Here is a 24581-nt window from a genome sequence, read left to right as displayed (position 1 = left end):
CACAATTAAGAAATATACTGAAAGTTAGAGAGGCTTTCCCAACATATTTGCAATCTAAGAACAGGCTATTAACATATTTGGAGGCAACACGCTTCAAAGGAAAGAGGCATACTGTAGTTATTTTGCAGCAGCAAAAATGTTAATTTGCAAAAAGATATTGGAAATATTTATATAAAAAACAGTTTATCATATTTATGGGACCTGGCTATGAATAGAATCACGTGTGCATGTTAAGATGGGCAAGCAATACATTTGGAGAGGAACAGAAATTCGCATCATACCATTTTATTCAAGGAGAATGTGGTGTGCATACCTTTCCTGCTTTCTTATTTAATCCCCACAACAAGCTTGTGAGGTCGGCTAGTAACTAAGAGGCAGTGACTGGTCCAAGGCCACCCAGTGAGTTTCGTGGCAGAGTGGGGACTTGAACTTTGGTCTCCCAGCTCCTAGCCAGACACTCTAGTCTAACCACTACACCGATCCTAAGTGATATTGTATTAAGGGCAACCCTGACATTTTGCAAGAAATTATCTCTGTCAAAGTGCTTTGCCAAAGGTGTTAAAAATTTTACATAATGTATCTCTGTCTAAAACACAGATTTAAGACAACAAAACGCACCCTCTGCACCCTCAATGAGACTGTTGTGGGGCAGGTGTTCCTGAGCAGTCTTAGGAACTGGCAGGTTGACTGAACTGCAGATGGCTGCATTTGAGGGCCTGGAGGAGCTGCTCACTCACTACAAAAATCCTGTAATAAAAGGGTTCGACTCTGCAGCACCACAAAGCCAGCAGTTGAAGGGAAGAAGAATTGTGGGGGGAGGGGGGAGTTCCCTAAAGAGCTTTGAGGCAGCAATTTTGTTTACTGCACTCCAATACTATAGCTAAAATTAGCAGAGATTCCAGTTCTGAACAGCAAAGTGGAAGTGAAAAATGAGAATCTTTAAAAAAGGGTGTCCTGCAGATCTTGCTGGACTGCAGCATCTCCTATCATCCTTGACCACACTGCCTGGGGCTGATGGCAGCTGGAGTCCAACAACATCTGGAGGGAATCAAGTTCAAGCCATTTTCAAATATATCAAGGGCTGTCACATGGAGGATGGAGCAAGCTTGTTTTCGCCTGCTCCGGAGGGTTGGACTCGAACCAAGTTAAAAGTTAAAAGAAAAGTTAAACCAAGTTAAAAGGAAGAAGATTCTGACTGAACATCAGGAAGACCTTTCTGTCAGTAAGAGCTGTTCGACAATGGAAAGGTAGTGGACTCTTGGTGGACTCTCCTAGCCTCTAAATGGAGGCTGAATGGCCATTTGTCTCATCTAGTTGAGATTCCTACATTGCTTTCCAACTCTGCAATTCTATGATTCTAAGTTAATTGAGTAGGTGGAAGTTAAACAACTATCAGGACAGAACTGAAAATGAAAACTGACTTTGGACAGGGGCTGTCACAACTGGCAGAGTGAAGAAGACAGTAGATGAGCAGGCCAGGGAGCTCCTGCCACCACCTCCTGAACCTGGCCTGAGAATATTATGCCCCATTTATTCTAATATTCATCCATTTCTTATAATTTTTTAATTGTGGTAATTAGCTGAAGAGGTAGCTAATGTATTGCCCTCCAAATGTTGGGCTCCAATTCCCATAGGGAGTTCAGAGGAAGGGCCACAGTTCAGTGGTTGAGCACCTGCTTGGCATGCAGAAGGTTGTGGATTCAATCCCCAGCATCTCCAAGTAGGGTTGGGAGAGTTGCCCTGCCTGAAACCCTGGAGACCTGCTGAGAGTCAATGATGCTGAACTAGATGAGATGCCCCAATGGTCTGGCTCAGCAGAAGGCAGCTTCCTGTGTTCCCACAAGTCCCAGCTAGCATAGCCAGTGCTCAAGGATCACAGGAACACCTGGAGGGAATCACATTGGCTACACCAAAGGAAGGAAGGAAGGAAGGAAGGAAGGAAGAAGGAAGGAAGGAAGGAAGGAAGGAAGGAAGGAAGGAAGGAAGGAAGGAAGGAAGGAAGGAAGGAAGGAAGGAAGGAAGGTGTCTGCCTTTGCTCCACACATACACTAGAACAGACCACTTCAGAATGCAGGTACACATAATCACATTTTTTAATTCTCTCTTATGTAAAACACTCTTGACAAGTAGAAAACTAGCACATCAGGAAACAGGGTGAGCTAGAACCTCTCTCTCCCTGATGCGTTCTCTCCCCTCCCCACTGCCATGCATACAGTGGGTGAGCATTCAAAAACTGTGCCTCTCCACCTGCAGGGTGTAGTAGTGCAGACCACCTGTTGTTGCACTCTAGAGCAGACCTCACTCACTGCCATTCTTCCATCTCCATCTTCTGTAATCAAAGGTATGGTTTGTAACCAGCATCGCATCACTGATTACACCGAGTTCAAAATGGGAAGGCACTAACAGGAGCTACATTCCCTGTTTGCATAAACTGAGCAAAAGCCAGGGTGGATAAAAATCAATGATTTAAAAAATAATAATCAAAAAATCGGGTTTTTTTATTTAAATCGGATTTTTTTGATTTAAATCGATTTTTTTGATTTAAATTGGATTTTTTAAAAAATAAAATGCATTTTGAGGAAAATATATTACCATCCAAAGGTTATTCCATCATGAAATAAAGATTAGTTTTTTAATTATGTAGAATAAGGTTGTATATGTTTAATTTTTTGGGTAAATAAATTCCATTAATCCATTCACAATGTCATGCTCTTGCAGAGGTTTTTGTAAGATTATTGGGCAGTTTCTCTGCCTACAAGATATTATCACAGATGCTTGGTTTACTTTTGCAGTTCTCAAAACTGAATTTGACTCAACAGAGATCACATGCCTCTTCTTCATAGCAAAAAGGTTATAACATGAACAGAGTTGAGAAATAGACCTTAATCCTATTGTTCTATAAACCTATGAATACAGAAACAACCCCTTCAGTGCTAAGTTTCAAGAAGTTTAGTGAATAGAATAGAAACAATATTTTTCTGATTGTTTGGAGTGGACAGTATTTAGGCTGGGCTGACAGTCTAAGTTTCTTAAAATATATATATTTTGTTTTTGTTTAGCCAAATTAGTTAACAAACATGGATGTTTGTTTAAGCAAATAACATATGCTGTAATGTTATTGTTTCAGTTGAATAAATCTATTTAAATTGTTATTATTAAGGTAATGATTATTTTTCTCCTTCCTAAGTACAACAGTAAAGTTGTCCAAATATGAATAACCCATTAAACTGGGGATAAAAAACTAATATGAAAAGTTGTTATTCTAAAAATCTTCATCTACTTGCATATTAAAGTTATACCAGCAAGAATTAGTCTTTATGTAGAAAACTATGATTTAAATCAAGCCTTACAGATTAGTGATTTAAATAGTGATTTAAATCAGTTTGATTTAAATCAAATCCACCCTGGCAAAAGCTAAGGAGTCTAAGGAAAGCACCCCAATCTGGGCCAACAAGCAATCCAAAGGCCACCCTCACAGTCCCCTCGAATGCACAAACACTTCCCCAGGCTGCCTCAGCTGAGAGAGAAAGAGAAAGCAAAAAGAGGGAGAGAGGTGGCCTAAGCTGGGGAGGCATGACTGGGTGTGCTCAGGGGGTGGCCTCTTCTCAGGCTTATGGCCCAGGTATGGGAAAGCTTTGGCCCTCCAGTTGTTGCTGAACTACAACTCCCACCGCCCCTGCCACTGGCTGATGGGAGCTGTAGTTTAGCAACCTCTTGAAAGCCACAGATCCCACCAGTTGTTTGCAAGCCAGCAAGGTTGTCAGACAGGATTCAGGAAGGAACAGCACTGCAGCAATCTGGAAAGCAGATACAGAGAGAATGCTTGCACCAAGGGAAAGACAGAACACAGGAAGGATGTGGAGACACCCCTCTCCCTTACCACAAAGGTATGAAAATTCTACACAGAAGTAGGGCTCCTTGCACCCATCTGTAACTTATTTTTAAATTTTATAAATCATGCTTTACTTAAACTGAAAGTACTCAAATCGAAGCGTACTTAAACTGAAGTATGACTGTATTATATTGGCATGTTATTACAGTGCAACATTTCCCCCCCCCTTAATTTCAAGGTAAATTGACAAATAAAGGTTTTGCAATACCTCATAGGTAAACTGCTTAGAGATTATTGTTAGGGAGAGCAACATTATAAAATACGCAATACTTTAATCAGACAATGCCTCTCTAGCCAGTTGGGGCTTGTTAGAGGCAGTGACCACCTTTCAGCAACTGAGGCTGTAGCACCACACACACACACACACACACACACACACACAGAGGCACTCTCCAGACTTAGATACAAAGCTGGACAGGGTTGTAGATAATACAATGGTGTGAAAAAGTATTGTTAGAACATAATTATAATTTAATTAAGAGGTAAGATATAGAGTGTAAAAGGATAAGATATAAAAGATAGAGAAATAAGGAAATATTAAAGTAATAATTAGAGTTTATATAAGATTTAGAGTTTACTAAGGATGATATGTAAAGAAACACAGAAGGAGGTGGAATGAGGAAGTCAATAGATTAGAAATAAGGGTTATAAGTTAGCATTTTTGTTTTTGTGTTTTTGTATTTTGTATTTTTTGTGTTTTGTATTTTCTTTTTGTATTTTGTATTTTTTGTGTTTTGTATTTTCTTTTTGTGTTTTTATTTTTGTATGTTTTTGGTTGTTTGTTAAAAAAACCTTTAATAAATACATTTTTTAAAAAAATACAAAGCTGGACAGCAAACTTTTGATTGTTTGATGTCTGGAATGTTACACATAATATGTGACGGGTATAGGACTCCTTTGAGTTGTTTATGACTCAATTAGGAGCCACTGATTATCGCCCGGCACGCTTTCTCTAGCGCCTCTGCTCCGTAGACCCGGGCTGGCAGTAAAACACACAGCAGAGTTCTTCTTCTTCTCACACACAGCGGAAACTTGTATAGCCGTTGGATAAAAAGCCTCTTAAGAACACACAGAGTCCAAGGTGTTCTAATAACTACTGGAGTTTATTTTAAAGAGAAAATAACAAACAACCTGGTGAGAGCGCAGACATCTTGCGACCGTCTCCCAGGCAAAAACGAAACCAACTGATACACACAGAAACACTTCTGGCACATTCTGTAACATGATCTTCCTCAGTGGTCAGGTGGTACACAGTACACAGTTAACCCCTTCGGTTACTTGTTACTCCTCACATAATAGCCAAATTAAAACTGCCTCTGACGTTTGTAATGCACAGCAAACCTCAACAGGGGGTGGAATAGGAGTTATTTAAATAGCTTGTTCTTTCCTTTTTTTGAACTAAAAGAATTAAGGGAAAGGGGAATCATCCTTGGATGGTTGGGAAAAGAGAGAGACAAAATGCAAGTCCCCCAAACTGGACAGTTTGCTTTGCTAAAGACCCCACACTTAGTGGTGCACTAGTATTGAGGTCTGAAGAGCCAAACTTGGGGACCCAGGTGGCGCTGTGGTTAAACCACTGAGCCTAGGGCTTGCTGATCAGAAGGTTGGCGGTTCGAATCCCTGTGACGGGGTGAGCTCCCGTTGCTTGGTCCCAGCTCCTGCCAACCTAGCAGTTCGAAAGCACGTCAAAATGCAAGTAGATAAATAGGAACCGCTACAGCGGGAAGGTAAACGGCGTCTCCATGTGCTGCTCTGGTTTGCCAGAAGCGGCTTTGTCATGCTGGCCACATGACCTGGAAGCTATACGCCGGCTCCCTCGGCCAATAATGCGAGATGAGCGCGCAACCCCAGAGTCGGTCACGACTGGACCTAATGGTCAGGGGTCCCTTTACCTTTACCTTACCTAGTATTGAGGTCTGAAGAGCCAAACTTGCTCCTAAGAATATAAGAGGGGCCCATCTAGTCCAGCCTCCTGTTCTTACAGTCGCTGACCATGACGGCAAGTCTCCCTTCCTGTGGTTTCCAGCAGCTGGCATTCAGAAGCATTGCTGCTTCCAACAGTGGAGGCAGAGCATACTCACTGATCCAGCCTTATGCTCCATGAATTTGTCCAATCCTCTTTTAAAGCCATCCAGGTTGGTGGCCATCACTGCCTTCTGTGAGAGAAAGTTCCATGATTGAACTATGAGCTGCATGAATAAGTCATTTAAAAAATCTGTCCTGAATCTTCCAACTTTCTGCTTCACTGGATGTCCACGAATTCCAGTGCTATGGGAGATGGAGAAAAAAATTCTTTATCCTTTCTCTCCATGCCATGCATAATTCTGTAAGCTTCTATCTTGTCACCTCCTACTCACCTTCTCTCTGAACTAAAAGCTCCTTAAATGCTGCAACCTTTCCTCTGCAGCAGATATTTCCTGCTTCACGGCCCTCAATGCTGCAGCAGCCCATCAGCTGCTGGCTAGAAATATTATACCCTGGGCATTTTGGCGGGCTTGCCATGAGTACAGTGGCACCTCTACTTACGAATGGAGCTCCGTCCGCCATCTTGGATGCGGTTTAGAAAGGATTTTTTCTACTTACGAATTTTTAGATAGGGTTGCTTTGACTTACGAATTTTTTCTCCTAATGCATTCCTATGGGATTCGACTTGCAATTTTTTTCAACTTACGAATGTGTGTTCGGAACGCATTAAATTCGTAAGTAGAGGTACCACTGTACTTTCTTCTGTTCTGCTGATCTAACCCATAGGTCCCTCTAGCTTAGTATAAGACTACTTTGACTGGCAGCTCTTCCACACAGGCCCATCCTAGCCACCAAGATGTTTTTGACTGGAGATGAAAAGCATTGAAACTTGGGGCCTTTGGGGAACCTGCAGCAGAGAAGGTGCTCCTACAAAGCATCTTAAAGGTAAAGGGACCCCTGACCATTAGGTCCTGTCGTGACTGACTCTCGGGCTGCGGCGCTCATCTCGCTCTATAGGCCGAGGGAGCCGGCATACGGCTTCCAGGTCAGGTGGCCAGCATGACTAAGCTGCTTCTGGCAAACCAGAGTAGCACATGGAAACGCCGTTTACCTTTCCGCCGGAGTGGTACCTATTTATCTACTTGCACTTTGACATGCTTTCGAACTGCTAGGTTGGGAGGAGCAGGGACCCAACAATGGGAGCTCACCCCATCACAGGATTCAAACTGCCGACCTGATCAGCAAGCCCTAGGCTCTGTGGTTTAACCCACAGCACCACCCGCGTCCACAAACCATCTTACTGCCACTCTATTTCCAAACTACTGCTTCGTTTGTTAGCCACATTGAATACTGTTCACAATAGAAAAGCAACCTGCAAATAAATGGAACCATTAATCCAAGGAAGCTAATGCTGAAACAGACCCCCAGCCACACTCAGTAGGGACATGAACCTCGCACCTCTTATGCCTCGCACCTCTTAAGTCCAGTGGGCTCTACCTTTCCATCTTCCTCCACCCCTCCTTCTGCCCCTGTCACATATTATTAAGGGGAACAGATAGTGGGGGAGCCCCCTCCTTTCTTAAAAGCAGCAAATCTCATGCACAATGCAAAACCCCAAGGCCTTCTCAAAATGCCATTCAGGATCCACAGTAACTATTTTGTCATCTGTCTGATGTCATGCAATCAAGAACAAGAATGGTAAATTAATCATTATTCATAATCAACATGAGGGGGGGGAATACCTGAAGCAGCCTCTCTCCCCCTGCCGTGAACTTATTAACAGCTTGCCAGTGTTTTGTTTTGCTTTTTAAATCTGAAATAAAGAGTTGGAGACCTGAGCCGTCCAAAAAGACTGCAGCAACAGCAATTTTTAATCAGCAATACAAACAAACCTTAATGCACTTTGTTAAACACGCAGCATGAAATGTGAAATTTAAGAGCAAAACAGCCCCTCCACCCTCTTTTTCTAGGCAACTGGCTGACTTAAAAAAATATTAAGCATGCAGCCTTTTTCTTGTCACCAAATAGACTATTTCTGCGTGACAACTCCAGCACTCCAAACAGGTCCATAAATCACTTTTATACCAGGAAAAAACCCTGTTATTTGAATATTTGTCTATGTGTACCTATTTTAGATTATTTGTGCCGCACTGACAACCTGAAAGCAGAACATTCAACTTTCTTCTGCTTAGAAACATACACCAAACAAACCCAAAATCTTTTTACATGATCACCCAGAGTCCATGGCTTTTTACAAGCATAGTGTACTCCAAAGACAACCAGAAAGAAGACTGGGACTTTCGCCTTGAGCCATTCTCCACCTCCTGGAGCTACGGAGGGAATAAACTGGAACTTGTAGAATGCCACCAACTGCTAGAAGACTCTGTGATTCACTCACAAGATCTACTCATCTGGGTTGGTATTCTGGTCACCAACCAATCACTAAAGTCCATCAACAGCTCCTTCTGCCTCCGGAGGGAATAGCTTGGAACTCGCCCATGAGAAAGAGGCCCCAAATCAGTGATACAGCGGCAGTGTTCATTTCCCAGCCTCTCTAGAAAACTACATCCAGTTAGCAAACACAATATTGAGCTAGATGTATTAATGGCCTGACTCAGCACAAGGCAGATCCACGGGTCCATGGATAGGCTGATTCTATGGCTGGTATATTTTTCATCAACTTATGCTCCTCTGGATCAGACTTCCCAGCCTGGTGCCTTCCAGAAATTTTAGGAAACTCCCTTCAGCCCCAGCCAACACAGCTGATAGGATCTGTAGTTCAAAACATATGGGCCAGGGAAAGCTGATCAAGAGAGAAGGGTCTGAGAATTGTACCATAACATCAGCTACCAGGAAGCAGAAGAGGCTTCTGTAAACATCTTCACTTATACTTTGTGTTCCGCAAATGTTTAAATTGTCAGGAGCTTTGGGCCCCAGTCTTGGCTGAAAAGTGAGGCAGAGATATAGCGTGAAGAAAGGTTAAGGTCTGCAGCTGGTGAAAAACAGAAAGATGGAATACTACAAGCAGCCACAGAATAGCTGCTATGTTACTGGGGGGCTGCTTCTCAAAACCCAGAATTATAATCTCCCCCAGAGCATGAAAGCAACCAACTGTTTTATCAGAAAACAGACAGTTAATCTATGAAGTTTGATTCTGCATTTGTTTTTCAGACACATACTCACACGCTGCAGTAAAACAGGCTGATGTTATTGGGGGGAGGGAACTGGTCACTTCCAAGTCCTTGAACCCGCCAAGAAACTGCCCACTTTAAAGTTTGCTCCCTCCTTTCATCTTAAGCAGCAATAGAAATTATAAGTCCACCTGTTACTTCCTGCACTGATGCTTCATCTAAGACCTAAGCAGAGCCTTCAGCAACCTGGAGCCCTCTAGATCAGGGGTCCCCAAACTAAGGCCCGGGGGCCAGATGCGGCCCAATCGCCTTCTAAATCTGGCCCGCGGATGGTCCGGGAATGAGCATGTTTTTACATGAGTAGAATGTGTCCTTTTATTTAAAATGCATCACTGGGTTATTTGTGGGGCATAGGAATTCATTCATATTTTTTCTCAAAATATAGTCCGGCCCCCCACAAGGTCTGAGGGACAGTGGACTGACCCCCTGCTGAAAAAGTTTGCTGACCCCTGCTCTAGATGTTTTGAACTCCAGAAGGGAAGAGCTGAAGATATACCTATATTCCAAAACATCCGGAGGGTATCCTGTTGAAGCAAGGCTTATCCAGCACCTCTCACTTTAAACGGTACAAACAGAGAAAAAACAAAATAAAAATATTCCTTCCAGCAGCACCTTAGAGACCAACTAAGTCTGTCATTGGTATGAGCTTTTGTGTGCTGCACACTTCTTCAGATACTTCAGATTCTTCAGGTATCTGAAGAAGTGTGCATGCACACGAAAGCTCATACCTATGACGAACTTAGTTGGTCTCTAAGGTGCTACTGGAAGGAATTTTTTTATTTTGTTTCGACTACGTCAGACCAACAAGGCTACCTGCCTGTAACTAGACAAAAAACACTTTTCTTAATCTCCTTTCCCCAAACTCGCTTTCCTAAGAAACAGAGGCAGGTGACTGGATGTGAGCCACAGAACTGCACCTCTCCAGGACAGAGGAGACAACCTGTTGCAGGGCACCAACAACTCACAGAGCTAAATCTGTGGTTGTGGGATAGAGGAGGGGTAGAGGAAGATAGCCCATAGCCAGAGTAACTGTTGCAGGAAAAGTAGGCTTGTAGAGAATGCAGGAAGCAGTGTGTTCTGCACTGAAAAATGCAATTCGTTCTTGTGTTTTTGTTTTTTAAAGAACAACTCCTTCACTGGCAAACAAATCTGCTGACTTCAGGGTTTTCCCCAGAAGGGAGATCTGATTCATGGAAGTGAACACTCCCTCCTCAGAAATTCAAGGAACCAGAAGGGAGAGCATGACAGTGACAACAGCAGTCCCAAGTTAAGTGTGGTGTTTACACCGCCTGGAATATTTCAAACTTTGCCAACATAACAGTCCTGGTGTGCATGACCTGCATTTGTGTCAACACACATCCTGCAACTAGAGACCAAACTCACCCACCCCAATCCACACCATCTGCAGGCACAGAAGCTGCAGGCAAATAGCAGCACCTCCAGACCAACAAAACAATCCCCCTGTCAGACTGCTGAGCACCCAGCTCTAACATGTTGCCTACCAAAGTATCACACCCCCTTTCAGGAACAGGGGATTTTTGACCCAACCCTTCTCTTACAATTGGCTTGTTGCTAAGAAAACGGAAGAGGAAGAATGATAGCGGATTTGTGTGTTTTGTTTTTCCTGACAGCTGGGTGCCAGAAAGGCAGCATGCAGCAAGAATAGCAACCTTCTTGCTTGGACCAGCTCACAGCCATCCCCTTGATAGGAAAACTGGGAACTCAAATCAGCAAAGGGGGCAGCAGAACACCACACACAGAGAGGGAAGCTTGAAAAAGGAGGAAGGTAGCTTCATAAAAAGGGCAAGACAGAAAAAAGGAGCACCAGTTCTGGGGCATGAGCTAGACTACCATGTCCACAAAGACATGAATCAGGAAAAAGCAGCACAGAAGGACGGGAGATGGAGTTGCCATGGACCCAGGGTGCCTGGGACAGAATATGATGCTAAGAGAACATGGATCCACCTGGCCCATCATCCTGCTCTCACAGTGGCAAAAGGGGGTGACAGGAGGTTGTGCTGAGCAAGGACAGGGAGGTACGACAATGAATTGGGGGACATGTAAGGAAGAGGTTTGAAGAAGCCAAGAGACAGTGGTGGGAAACCAGTGTTTAAACCCTGCATTGGGCGATGAAACTCACTGGGTGACCTTGTTGCAGTCCCTGCCTCTCCGTCTAACCTACCTAGCAGGGCTGTTGTGGGGATCAAATTAGGAGGAGGACAACTATGTACACTACATTGAGCTCCTGGGAGGGAAAGGTGGGGTATAAATGCAGTAAATAAATAAAAAGGAGGAGAGCCTGGAGGAAGAGCTGGCTGAACCGGCTGCTGGGAGTTTTGTGGGAGGGGGATTATTGGTCTGAAGTTTTTACCTGCCTAAATCAACTCTGCAGTTCAGTTCTATTTAAATTTGGGTTTTAAGATGCTGGTGGGTTGCAGTTGCAGGGACAGGTGCAAACAAGGAACAGGAGAACCAGGGGAAAGGAGAGGTGGCAGGAACAGTGCTGAAAGGATGCAAAAGGAAAAGGGCGAGGAACGCCGCAAATACCTAATGGGGGGGGGGAGAGAGAGCTGAATGCTCAATGACAGCAGTTTAGTGCAATCTGCACTGAAGTTTAAATCCAAATTAGGCTTGTCGGGTTCACGCCTGGTCTCCCTTTGAGAGCCAGACTATAAAGAAGGGGATACGGAGAGGAGAGCAGGCTGGCCACGGGCAGCAGCTCGGTGCAATCCGAATTAAGGCTTCGATTCGGATTAAGCTTGCTCGGGGCGTGCAGTACTACCACCCCTTTCCCCTTCTGCAAGGGGGAGGAAAAGGGAGGTGGGCGGGAGAGGCAGGAACAGTAGAATGGGAGAGCTGCCTAGGCGAAGCTGCAGCGCTCCGCCGTAATCTGAATTAAAGGTGTGCCCTCCTGCTCCACTACCCGCCCGCCAGGCAGCCCCACTAAGCAGAGGCAGAAAGGAGCTTGGAGGGGGGTGTTTCTGCCGGGGCCGGCAGCTTCTTCAGCGCGCTTAATCTGAATCGAGGCTCTGATCCGGAGTCGATCCAGATCGTGCGTATTCCCGAGGCGGCGCCTCCCTCCCTCCCTCCCTCCCTCCCTCCCTCCCTCCCTCGCCGACTCACGCCGAGGGGCTCCCTCCGTGCTGGGCTACATCCTCGGGCGCGTCGTAGAAGAGCTCCTCGGTGTCGGAGTCGGACGCCATGCGGACGCGGAGCGGCGGACGGAGCCGCAAGAGAAACCGGAGCAGAAGTGGCGGCGGCGGCAGCGGCAGCAACCAGGCCGGGCCTCGCGCGTGAAGTCTCGCGAGAGAGGGCGGGGGAGAGGGAAAAGGGGAGGGAAGCTGTAGAGCTACGAAGCGGGAAGCGAAAAGTTGGAGGGGTAGCCGCAGAGACACTTCCGGGTTCCACTCCACCCGAAGCCGCGAACGGAGCAGGAACGGAGTCGGAGTTAGTTACGTTACATATTAAATAAGTGTGCATGCACACTTCTTCAGATACACACGTGCATGCACACGAAAGCTCATACCAAAATAAAAACTTAGTTGGTCTTTAAGGTGCAACTGAAGGAATTTTTTTTATTTTGCTTCGACTCAGAGCAACACGGCAACCTACCTGTAATTGTTATTAGTTATTGTTATTGGTTATTAATCACTATTTATTGCATATACTTTATTATTTATTTATTGTCTCTTTCTTTGGCGATCACTCGTAGCCGAGTAAGATTGTCTTCCATAAACACGGTTTTAACAAAGAATCCGTTAGTGACTGTGGAGGCCAATTCTGAATCCACACGTCCTTCCACAGTGGGGCATACTGGTAGCTGTCAACTTTCGGATTTGAAAATAAGGGATCAGCAACCTCACCTGTCCCAGGGACAGTCTACAGTAGCGGTAGGCAACCTAAGGCCCGTGGGCCGGAGGCGGCCCAACCGCCTAATCAATCTGGCCCGCCGGAATCAGTGTGTTTTGACATGAGTAGAATGTGTCCTTTTATTTAAAACTAGCTGACCCGGCCACGCGTTGCTGTGGTTCTTTCCTGTGACCCTCCACCCACCCTGTCCCGATCCTTGACGTATCTTGCTCTCCTCCCTCCACCCCGGCTCATCCCTGTGTTTCGGTAGGATACCCTTCCCTCTGTTGTCCCTGGGGAATGTTGGTCCCTCCCCCATGTATCTCCATACCTTGGCCCCCACCCTTCGAAAAGGAACTGTCAGCTTCTAGGTTCTATTTCCCAGCATGCACTTTTGTCTGAGCCCTCTGTTGTCCCTGGGGAGTGTTGGCCCCTACCCCCGGTATCTTCCTACATTGGCCCCCACCCTTGGAGAAGAAACTGTCAGTTTCTGGGTTCCATTTCCCAGTATTTACTTTTGTCTGAGCCCTCTGTTGTCCCCTCCCCTCCCCCCTGTATCTCCATACATTGGCCCCTGCGCACACATCGTAAACATTTCTATATATTTAGATTAAGGATAGGGGGGGTGATGATGCGTCCTGGGACCCAGAGAATTATTTTAAAAATCCCGACGGGGTGTGTGTCAAATAGCGAAGCCCCACAGCACTGTAGCAACAGACAGGCCCAGACAGAAGGAGGGGGGTCATATGGGCCACTTGGCGCGGGCCTCCGAATCTAAAGGGGGCCTCAGTCAGCATATTCACAATCAGTAAAATGAAAAAGTAACAAAAGGGTTAAAAACAGGGGCACATTATCTACCTGGCCCGGGCCTCTGTCTGGCCCTGCAAGGGCCTGGCAACAGAAGGCGCATTCTGAAGCACCCGAGTTGTTCAGTTCCATAAAAAAAAAAACAGGAAGTGGCAAGGGGAAGGTAGGGGATTCTAAATCAAGGGGGGGGATTGGGCACTGCAAATATCTGAGGACTTAAACTGGGGAGAGAAAGTACATGGTTGTTTTTTTAAAAAAAGACGCAGAGGCTTATAATCAGTCGTAGTATATAAAGCCTAGGTTAAAAGGGGCACGACTGCCCTTACTTAAAATGGCCACCAGAGCCTCGCATGTGACACAACGGCCACTAAATTATAAAGCGAAAACCCCTTGCTGTGCCCCCAAGTGCGTGTTAGGAGAAATGATGAACAACTGCCTAATGCTGCCAGGCGTTTATTAATGCAGCCGCCAGAAGAGGCTTTGGGCTTTGGCTTTGGGGGTGGAATGGCTGTTTTGGTGGTTGTTGGACAGTTGCTCCCCCCACCCTACGTCAGCCCATGACCTATTTGGGCTCCTCCTCCCCCCACCTCCCACCCAGGGCTCCATTCGGGATAGTATTTAAAGGGCTGTAGAGCTGAGACCTAGTCTGTAAAATGGAGCCGAGGTCTAGGCTTTAGGCTGTAAAGGAGAGGCAAGGCCTTGTCTTGGGCTAGTATTAAAATGTGACCCGAGGCCTCCGCCCTGTCTCTCCATTCCTTGGCCCTGGCCTGACTCTGTGGGTTGTCTGGTAATGGCCACCTTGGTGGTTTCAGTTGCTTGGTTGATGACATCATTATTTTGTGGGTATGGCGTAGACTCCATGGGGAGGGAGGTGGTGTAGGAGGAGCAGCTGAGGGAATAACGCCACTTGAAGGCACTGATTGACTTGGTGGAAAACCAGGTTTATATCTGCCCAGGTGTGAGATTTGAGGGGTTTTCTTTTCCAACAACACTCGGGGAGTGGCCTGGATCGTTGTGTCAAAATTTCAGGACAATCAGTCAAGTGGTTACGGAGAAAAGTTCAGCCAGTCACTTTCAAGATTTTTACATTTTTATATATATAGATGCATCTCTGGATTGTTTGTGGGGCATGTTGTTGTTTAGTCATTTAGTCATGTCCGACTCTTCCTGACCCCATGGACCAGAGCACGCCAGGCACTCCTGTCTTCCACTGCCTCCCACAGTTTGGTCAGACTCATGTTCGTAGCTTCGAGAACACTGTTCAACCATCTTGTCCTCTGTTGTCCCCTTGTCCTTGTGCCCTCCATCTTTCCCAACATCAGGGTCTTTTCCAAGGATTCTTCTCTTCTCATGAGGTGGCCAAAGTATTGGAGCCTCAGCTTCACGATCTGTCCTTCCAGGGAGCACTCAGGGCTGATTTCCTTAAGAATGGATAGGTTTGATCTTCTAGCAGTCCATGGGACTCTCGAAGAGTCTCCTCCAGCACCATAATTCAAAAGCATCAATTCTTCGGCGATCAGCCTTCTTTATGGTCCAGCTCTCACTTCCATACATCACTCCTGGGAAAACCATAGCTTTAACTATATGGACCTTTGTCGGCAAGGTGATGTCTCTGCTTTTTAAGATGCTGTTTAGGTTTGTCATTGCTTTTCTCCCAAGAAGCAGGCGTCTTTTAATTTTGTGACTGCTGTCACCATCTGCAGTGATCATGGAACCCAAAAAAGTAAAATCTCTCACTGCCTCCATTTCTTCCCCTTCTATTTGCCAGGAGGTGTTTGGACCAGTGGCCATGATCTTAGTTTTTTTTGATGTTGAGCTTCAGACCATATTTTGCGCTCTCCTGTTTCACCCTCATTAAAAGGTTCTTTAATTCCTCCTCACTTTCTGCCATCAAGGTTGTGTCATCAGCCTATCTAAGGTTGTTGATATTTTTTCCGGCAATCTTAATTCTGGTTTGGGATTCATCCAGTCCAGCCTTTCGCATGATGTATTCTGCATATATATTAAATAAGCAGGGAGACAATATACAGCCTTGTCGTACTCCTTTCCCAATTTTGAACCAATCAGTTAGTTATTCCGTATCCAGTTCTAACTGTAGCTTCTTGTCCTACATAGAGATTTCTCAGGAGACAGATGAGGTGATCAGGCACTCCCATTTCTTTAAGAGCTTGCCATAGTTTGCTGTGGTTGACACAGTCAAAGGCTTTTGCATAGTCAATGAAGCAGAAGTAGATGTTTTTCTGGAACTCTCTAGCTTTCTCCATAATCCAGCACATGTTTGCAATTTGGTCTCTGGTTCCTCTGTCCCTTCAAAATCCAGCTTGCACTTCTGGGAGTTCTCGGTCCACATACTGCCTAAGCCTGCCTTGTAGAATTTTAAGTATAACCTTGCTAGTGTGTGAAATGAGCGCAATTGTCCAGTAGTTGGAGCATTCTTTGGCACTGCCCTTCTTTGGGATTGGGATGTAGACTGATCTTCTCCAATCCTCTGGCCACTGCTGAGTTTTCCAAACTTGCTGGCATATTGAGTGTAGCACTTTAACAGCATCACCTTTTAAAATTTTAAATAGTTCAGCTGGACTATCATCACTTCCACTGGCCTTGTTATTAGCAGTGCTTTCTAAGGCCCATTTGACTTCACTCTCCAGGATGTCTGGCTCAAGGTCAGAAAGCACACTACCTGGGATATATGAGACCTCCATATCTTTCTGGTATAATTCCTCTGTGTATTCTTGCCACCTATTCTTGATGTCTTCCCCTAAAATGAGAAGAACATCCTTCTTTGGTGTCATTTCTAGAAGGTGTTGTAAGTCTTCATAGAATTGGTCAATTTCACTTTCTTCAGCACCGGTAGTTGGTGCCTAAACTTGTATTACTGTGATGTTAAAAGGTCTGCCTTGGATTCGTATCGACATCATTCTATCATTTTTGAGATTGCATCCCAGTACAACTTTCGCCACTCTTTTGTTGACTATGAGGGCCACGCCATTTCTTCTACGGGATTCTTGCCCACAGTGGTTTATCGCCCCCCCAATATAGTCCGGCCCACCACATGGTTTGAGGGATGGTGGACCGGCCCACGGCTGAAAAAGGTTGCTGACCCCTGGTCTACGGTATATCTAACAATCCAGGATAGCAGCGGGAAACGGTGCTGGAATAAGGGAATTTCCAGGAAAAAAAGGGATGGTTGACAGCTGTGGCTTGGAATAAGGGAGTTTCCTGCAAAAAAGGGGCGGGTCAACAGCTATGCAGTGGGGACATTGGTTTCCAGGCGGGAGTTGATCATGGTGTGGATTTGCCAAGCGTGCCTTCCTCTTAGCACCTTTCTCTCTTGCGTCCTGAGATCGAGTTTCTTCAATGCCCATGACACCTTTGGTAAAGGCTGTTCTCCAACTGGAGCACTCACAGGCCAGTGTTTCCCAGTTTATACTACATTTTTAAGATTTAGTGCTTATACTACATTTTAAAGATTTATTTATTGTAGTATAGTGATGTATGGATGTGCGAGCTGGACCATAAAGAAGGCTGATGGCCGAAGAATTGATGCTTTTGAATTATGGCGCTGGAAGAGACTCTTGAGAGTCCCATGGACTGCAAGAAGATCAAACCTATCCATTCTGAAGGAAATCAGCCCTGAGTGCTCACTGGAAGGACAGATCGTGAAGCTGAGGCTCCAATACTTTGGCCACCTCCTGAGAAGACTCCCTGGAAAAGACCCTGACGTTGGGAAAGATGGACCAAACTGCGGGAGGCAGTGGACGACAGGAGTGCCTGGCGTGGACCTGAGTGAGAACTGCAGCCATGGTGGCCAGAAGGAGTACCTGCAGTTAACTTAATACATAACACAACCAATCAATCTCCTCCTCCAAGGAGCTCAAGGGGACCTACAGGGTCCTCCTCCTGGCCCTCCTCTCATCTTCACAACAACCTTGAGAGGTAGGTTTGTAAAAGGAGCGAGCCACCAGAACACCATACCAAACAAGTGAGGGTTAATTCTTTATTAGGAAAAACAGGATATGCACAGGAGCGTCAGGCCTAATGAGCACAACAACCTTTCTCTGGTAGGTCTTGCCCCTATGAATCAGCTGCAGAGACTGAAGGTCCCCCCTTCCCACAGCTGCCTAATTCCCCTCCTCGCCAGGGTTTCCCCAAGCAATCTGAGACTGTGCCTGCATGAAGCTCTAACTTCTCCTCATGTCTCTTCCGGCTCTGAGAGACAAGGCAGGAGGGGGTTGTTCATTTGTATGTATTAATATTAATTGTTAGTCCATCTCCCACATATTGCTGTCAGCTCCAAAAGGCAATGGCTCCTCCTCATCCTGGAGTGTAGTGACTAGTGGGGTGCCACAGGGTTCTGTCTTGAGCCTAGTCTTATTCAACATCTTTATCAATGACTTGGATGATGGGCTTGAGGGCATCCTGAGCAAGTTTGCAGATGACACCAAATTGGGAGGGGTGGCTAATACCCCAGAGGACAGGATCACACTTCAAAATGACCTTAACAGATTAGACAACTGGGCCAAAGCAAACAAGATTAATTTTAACAAGGAGAAATGTAAAGTACTACACTTGTGCAAAAAAAATGAAAGACACAAATACAGGATGGGAGACACCTGGCTTGAGAGCAGTACATGTGAAAAGGATCTAGGAGTCTTGGTAGACCACAAACTTGACATGAGTCAACAGTGTGATGCAGCAGCTAAAAAAGCCAATGCAATTCAGGGCTGCATCAATAGGTGTATTCATCTAGATCAAGGGAAGTAATAGTGGCGCTGTGGTTAAACCACTGAGCCTAGGGCTTGCTGATCAGAAGGTCAGCAGTTCGAATCCCTGTGACGGGGTGAGTTCCCGTTGCTCGGTCCCAGCTCCTGCCAACCTAGCAGTTCGAAAGCACGTCAAAATGCAAGTAGATAAATAGGAACCGCTACAGCGGGAAGGTAAACGGTGTTTCCGTGTGCTGCTCTGGTTCGCCAAAAGCGGCTTTGTCATGCTGGCCACATGACCTGGAAGCTATACACCGGCTCCCTCGGCCAATCATGCGAGATGAGCGCGCAACCCCAGAGTCGGTCACGACTGGACCTAATGGTCAGGGGTCCCTTTACCTTTACCTTTACCTATTCTGCTCTGGTCAGACCCCACCTGGAGTACTGTGTCCAGTTCTGGCCACCACAGTTCAAGAAGGATACTGACAAGCTGGAACATGTCCAGAAGAGGGCAACCAAAATGGTCAAAGGCCTGGAAACAATGCCTTATGAGGAATGGCTTAGGGAGCTGGGTATGTTTAGCCTGGAGAAGAGAAGGTTCAGGGGTGATATGATAGCCATGTTCAAATATATGAAAGGATGTCATATGGAGGAGGGAGAAAGCTTGTTTTCTGCTGCTCCAGAGAAGCGGACACGGAGCAATGGATTCAAACTACAAGAAAGAAGCTTCCACCTATACATTAGGAAGAACTTCCTGACAGTAAGAGCTGTTCAGCAGTGGAATTTGCTACCAAGGAGTGTGGTGGAGTCTCCTTCTTTGGAGGTCTTTAAGCGGAGGCTTGACAGACATATGTCAAGAATGCTTTGATCGGCTGTGTAATTATGAAAGCCATCCATTCCTAGGTTTGACTGACTGTCTCCCTGCTATGTACAAGGTCTGAAGTAGGTAAGACAAAGCTGCTCTGCTCCTTGCTCCTCAAATTGCTTTGCAAACATGTGCATATTAGGTACTAGGAGGAATACTGACTAAAATACTGATGAATTTTCACAAGGCTTTTTCATATTTTTAACAAAATGCACACTGGTTGGTATATATGTTTCCACATGGAAAGAGGTGAATAAGCAGAAAGTATCCCCTAGTGGGACAGTGAGCCAGTGGCACAACCAAGACCATCACTTGTGAAGTCCTGAGGCTGCCTGGTCTTCAGTGCTTGGAGTGATGTTCTCCTGCACCAGCTGATGCCCTCCCGATGCTTAGGACTACATTCCCCACCAGAGCCCCTCATTCATTTATGTCCTCAAGCTATGCATTCATGTACATGCTGAATAGCATCAATAAAATGGATGGCAGGGCCATTATCAGCAATAAAGTTTGCTTTTTTGCAGATAACACAAAGCACTTGGGAGCAAAAAGTGGGGTGGGACAGGGGGAGGATTGAAGCTGAGGCTCCAAGACTTTGGCCACCTCATGAGAAGAGAAGACTCCTTGGAAAAGACCCTGATGTTGGGAAAGATGGAGGGCACAAGGAGAAGGGGACGACAGAGGATGAGATGGTTGGACAGTGTTCTTGAAGCTACGGACATGAGTTTGACCAAACTGCAGGAGGCAATGGAAGAATGGAGTGCCTGGCGTGCTCTGGTCCATGGGGTCACGAAGAGTCGGACACGACTAAACGACTAAACAACAACAACAGGGGGAGGATGGATTCATCTGGGGGAAATTATTATTTCTGTGGATTGTTGATTTTGTCTATCTTTTCATGGCAAGGAGAGCTGCAGGATGGAGGCAGGGGACTGCTGATGTAACATAACCTCCAAGGGTCCAGAAATTGTGGGATGTGCCTATTTCTTTCTAGGTATCACAATTTCTTATGGTGCCATGGAAAATTCCGCTTTCAGAAACAAGCTGGGGACTTCTCCTTGCTGTCTGCCTGGAGCAGCCACAGAGATTCCATTCTTACAGCAGAAAGGAAGGCTGGGGAGAGAGAAGCTGCTTGGAAAGATTAGCTTAATTATAATTACAGGCTGATTACTCTGGGATGTCTCTTTTCTCACTTCCCCACTTGCTCTTGATTAAGGTGGAAAGGGAACTTTGCAACCACTTTATCTTGCCACTTGCTCAATGTCCCACTAGGGGGTACTGTCTGCTTACTTATCTATTTCCATGTTGAAACAGTTTGCTTTTTTAAAAAGTTCTTGTGAAAATTCATCTGTAATTTAGTTGGCATTCCTCCTAGTACCTAATATGCACATGTTTGTAAAACAATTTGAGGCAAAACCGTTGATCATGCCTTTATTTATTTATTTATTTATTTATTTATTTATCTCTTTTATTTATCTCTTTAATATATATATAAAACCAGAGTCTCTGCTGTGCCTCATTTCCAAAATGAAACAAGGGCCTGGGTAGGTGCTTGGACCCCTGGAATCTCACACTGCTTGAAGAATGGGGTGTGCATGAAACAATATTACAGGGCTGCTGAAACAAATAAGGGGTGTGAAGCACTCCCAAAGGACCCATTCTAATTGAGTGGGTGGGCAGTAAAATGACAAGTGCACTTCATTGTAAACAAGTGTGATGTTATGCAGGTTGGGTAAAAATAAATAAATCTTAATTTCACACATGCATTTATTTATTTTTTAAATATATTTTTATTAATTTTCCAATTAAAACCAATTATATCACATTCATTATTTCAAATTATACACATATATATATCAATCAAACCGAATGTTATGCCAAATCGTCTAGAGAATTTTTTATTTGGGTTCCCATGCTTCAAGAAATTGGGGATTCCTCGCAACCGTCCACTGCCGTCTTTTTTCTAAAGTTCAAATCGTCCTCCAAGTTCATAATAATCCAGATCTTCCCCTTACAGTCACATAGATGTTTTCCACTTTCAACCGATTGTTTCCCAGCTGCTGAGATAAATATCAAACAAGGTTTCACAAATGTTCTTTCTCCTGTGTGGGTTAATCAGTCCAGCCTCCCCATAAATCTTCTTAGTCCGGAGCTCCCTGTTGCGTCGAAGCAGCGCCATCTTAAAAAACTCAAATCACTTTCGTTTTCTCTCATAGCCATGAAGATTAACGATCTTTATAGAATTTACAGCTTTTCCAGGCAGAAGACCCAAACATCAAACCATAAACTCTTGGTAAATTAATGGATCTCCTTGCCCTATAGCTGAACTTAGCTTCAGGTCGCTGCTCCAATTCAAAGTGCGTCACAGCTCATAAATCCTCCGAACGCGTCCAGGACTCCTTCCGTCCGACTAGGGGGGGGCTTTTCTCATCGGCAACTCCACATCTTTAAAAAATATGCTCAGTAACAACAGTTTATAAAGTTCAACTCACACAGTCTTTTGCTTCTCTTTCACTCCAAACAAGCCAGGACATCGCGTCTGGGAAGGTACGAAGTAACTCATATGAAGAAAAATAAAAAAAAACTCAATTCCCTTATCGCTCCGTCCCCATCAATCCTTCTTCCAGATGATATACAGCCTTTGACTCCTCTCCCTCAGCAGCATAAATTTCTCAGCAGTAAACAGCGCTTCTTCCCCTCCTTCTGAAGTATGTCCATAGATTTAAGCCTAATTATCTTCTTTAACCATGGAAATCCCCGCCATGCAGATTAGCGTCCGGGAGTCCTGGCCCTCGTAAGTGCTTTTCAGCCCAAGCTCCCCCCACTCCATAAACAGTCGGAGTGGGTCTGGGGGCATCGCGGGCCAGCGGCCCCTCTCCGTAACCCCCGGAGAGGGTAGGGGGTTGCCATTTACTCCCCTAGCAACCGCCAAATTCCTTACGAAGGTCAGAGGGATGGAAAACAGGTCCGCCATTCCTGCCGGCGGAAACCGGAACCTTCACACACATGCATTTATGGAATATGTGGCAATGACTGACCAGGAAGGATTGCTGTGGATTGCTCATAAGAAGCTGTCTTAGGCTTATACTGGGCCTGGACTTTGGTCCATGCAGCTCAGTGCAGCATTGTCTACACTGACTGGCAGCAATGGCTTTGGTTTCAAGCAACAGATCTCTCCTCTCAGCCCCAGCTGAAGATACCCTTGAAGACTGAACCTGGGGCCATCTGAATCCCAAGCAGATGCTCTGCAACTGAGTTGTGGTCTTTTCCAAAATGCTGACTCAGTATAGCAGAGGAAGAGGGAGAGGAACAGCACTGCCTTTGCCAGCAGGAGCAGCCCTTTCCAGGAGCACAGAAACTCCTCAATAGGCTGGAGAAGGAATGGTCCCATTGTAACCACAGCCAGATCAGGATCCTCCACTTCAGATTGCTCCATGAACCAACAAGTACTCAGCTGCAAAGAGAGACCTGCTGAGCTTGTGAAGACCACTGCTTCCAAGTTACGAGGTTTCTTTATTTTTCAAAAGGAGGAATTGAAATCCTGAGTCTGCAGGAATGCGGGCTGAAAACAGGGGGGAAAAAAGGTTTCTCAGCCAAATCAGACACTTTGTGGCTTGTTTCCCTGTTTAGTTCAGGGAGGAGCTCAATGCACCTTACTCCCAGGTAAGTGGAGGGACGATTACAGGCAGCAGTGATCACCACCATCCTTAGCAAGGTATTCGAATGTCAGAGTACAGGATATAGTCATCACAACTCCATTTCGACAAGCTTCAAGAATCTCCTTCCCAATTAAACCCAATAGTTTTTTTAAAAAATCCGACCACCCTCTTAATTCATGTAGTAATTCTGGTAAGACTAGGATTAGCATATCTATTGCACATGTTGAGCAAGACCGGAGTCTGAGTTTTGTTCACAGGTATTGTCTACCATTGTGGTGGTGGGTTTGTAACGATTACCATGGTTCTTTTCTCCTCTGTAATTTGTAATTATATTCAGAGTTCAGGAAGTGAGAAGATGAGAGACAGAGACTGGTCAAAGAGTGGCCAGAAGATGATATATAATGAAATGGGGGGAAAAAAGTTTAGAAAGATTTTAATAAAAAGACCAGAAACATTTCTCTTAGGTATTTTAGGACTAGCTGTCCCCACTGATCAAAGGATTTTATTCCTTTATGCAATTACAGAAGCCCAGATGGTATATGCCGAGAAATGGAAAGAGAGAACAATACTAACATAGGAGGAATGGCAGTTGAAATTGACCGAATACGTAGAGTTAGCAAATTTAACTAATGTAATAAGAGAACAAGAAGGAGATCTTAAGGAAGACTGGAAAATGTTTGTAAAATATCTGAAGAATCATGGTAAATTATTTAAACTGTTAACAGGACTGGAGTAAATACAGCAGTTTATATGAAGAAATAATGAGAAGATGGGGGGGATCTGAATTAAATAAAATATGCAGTAGTATTAAGTAATCAAAAAGAACCTTGGTAGCGGGGAAGGGAAGTCATTGATTATTGTTTGGTTGTATTGACTGGAGTGTAAAAATATGTACTGGAAAATTATTAATAGAATTTATATAAAAAAACAAAAACAGAGAGGTCAAACTACCCCCAACTTGACCATCCTTCCTCTGTTTCATCTAGACTATATAGCATTGTGGCGGAACATTTTATTTGTATAAACCTTTTCTGTGCGCTCTGGTTTCCGTCACGGTGTCCCGTTGTGCCAGAAGCGATTTAGTCCTGCTGCCCACATGATCTGGCAAGCTGTCTGTGAACAAATGCCGGCTCCCTCAGCCTGAAGCGAGATGAGTGCTGCAACCCTAGTCCCCTTTGACTGGACTTAAATGTCCAGGGGTCCGTTACCTTGTCGTAGTATTACTATGTTTGTGTGCATCTTCTCTGCAATACAGGGGGGAAATCCATATCCCTCTCTTTGGGGTGAATGATAGTGAATCAGTTGCAATGTAGGCTTTACAAGCTCTAAGTGTGCTTAGCTGAACGAATTACAGTCGAAATAAAATACATGTTATTTCACTTGAGTCCCACTTGAGGTCAATACCTCTTACATTGATATGGCAAGCAGTTGTTGCCTGGTGTGTTTATTGCCTCAGTATTCTGTGGGAAAGGAAAGGCTGGGAAAGGTAAGGCAATGTCTCTTGATTTTTTATAGCAGACCCTCCAAGTGTCCCTGTTTTCCAGGGACAGCCCTGAATTTACAGAATACATCCTGGTTTCTGATTTGATCCTGGAATGTCTGGAGTTCAGCGACTGAGGAGGGAGCACAAGAGCCTCTGCCTCTTGCATTTGT

The 24581-nt window shown here is 45.1% G+C and overlaps 1 protein-coding gene and 1 long non-coding RNA gene across 2 annotated transcripts in view; both read right to left on the bottom strand.

The window, feature by feature from the left end:
* WDR44 (WD repeat domain 44) overlaps nt 1-12345 on the bottom strand; it is a 42193-nt gene extending 29848 nt beyond the window's left edge. The window contains exon 1 of the mRNA XM_035102278.3: nt 12172-12345. Within this exon, the coding sequence (XP_034958169.1) occupies nt 12172-12251 (80 nt within the window). The 5' untranslated portion in view covers nt 12252-12345. The remainder of the gene's footprint in view (nt 1-12171) is intronic.
* Nucleotides 4977-7670, bottom strand: LOC148686531 (uncharacterized). The gene is made up of 2 exons (XR_015948620.1): nt 7600-7670; nt 4977-6160 (listed from the first exon to the last, which is right to left on the bottom strand). It is a non-coding gene; the product is annotated as an uncharacterized LOC148686531 (long non-coding RNA).
* Nucleotides 12346-24581: the final 12236 nt, after the last annotated feature.

Source organism: Zootoca vivipara, chromosome Z2 (assembly GCF_965207765.1).
Source record: "Zootoca vivipara chromosome Z2, rZooViv2.hap1.1, whole genome shotgun sequence".
Lineage (NCBI taxonomy): Eukaryota > Metazoa > Chordata > Lepidosauria > Squamata > Lacertidae > Zootoca > Zootoca vivipara.
This window is presented reverse-complemented; position numbering and strand designations above follow the sequence as displayed.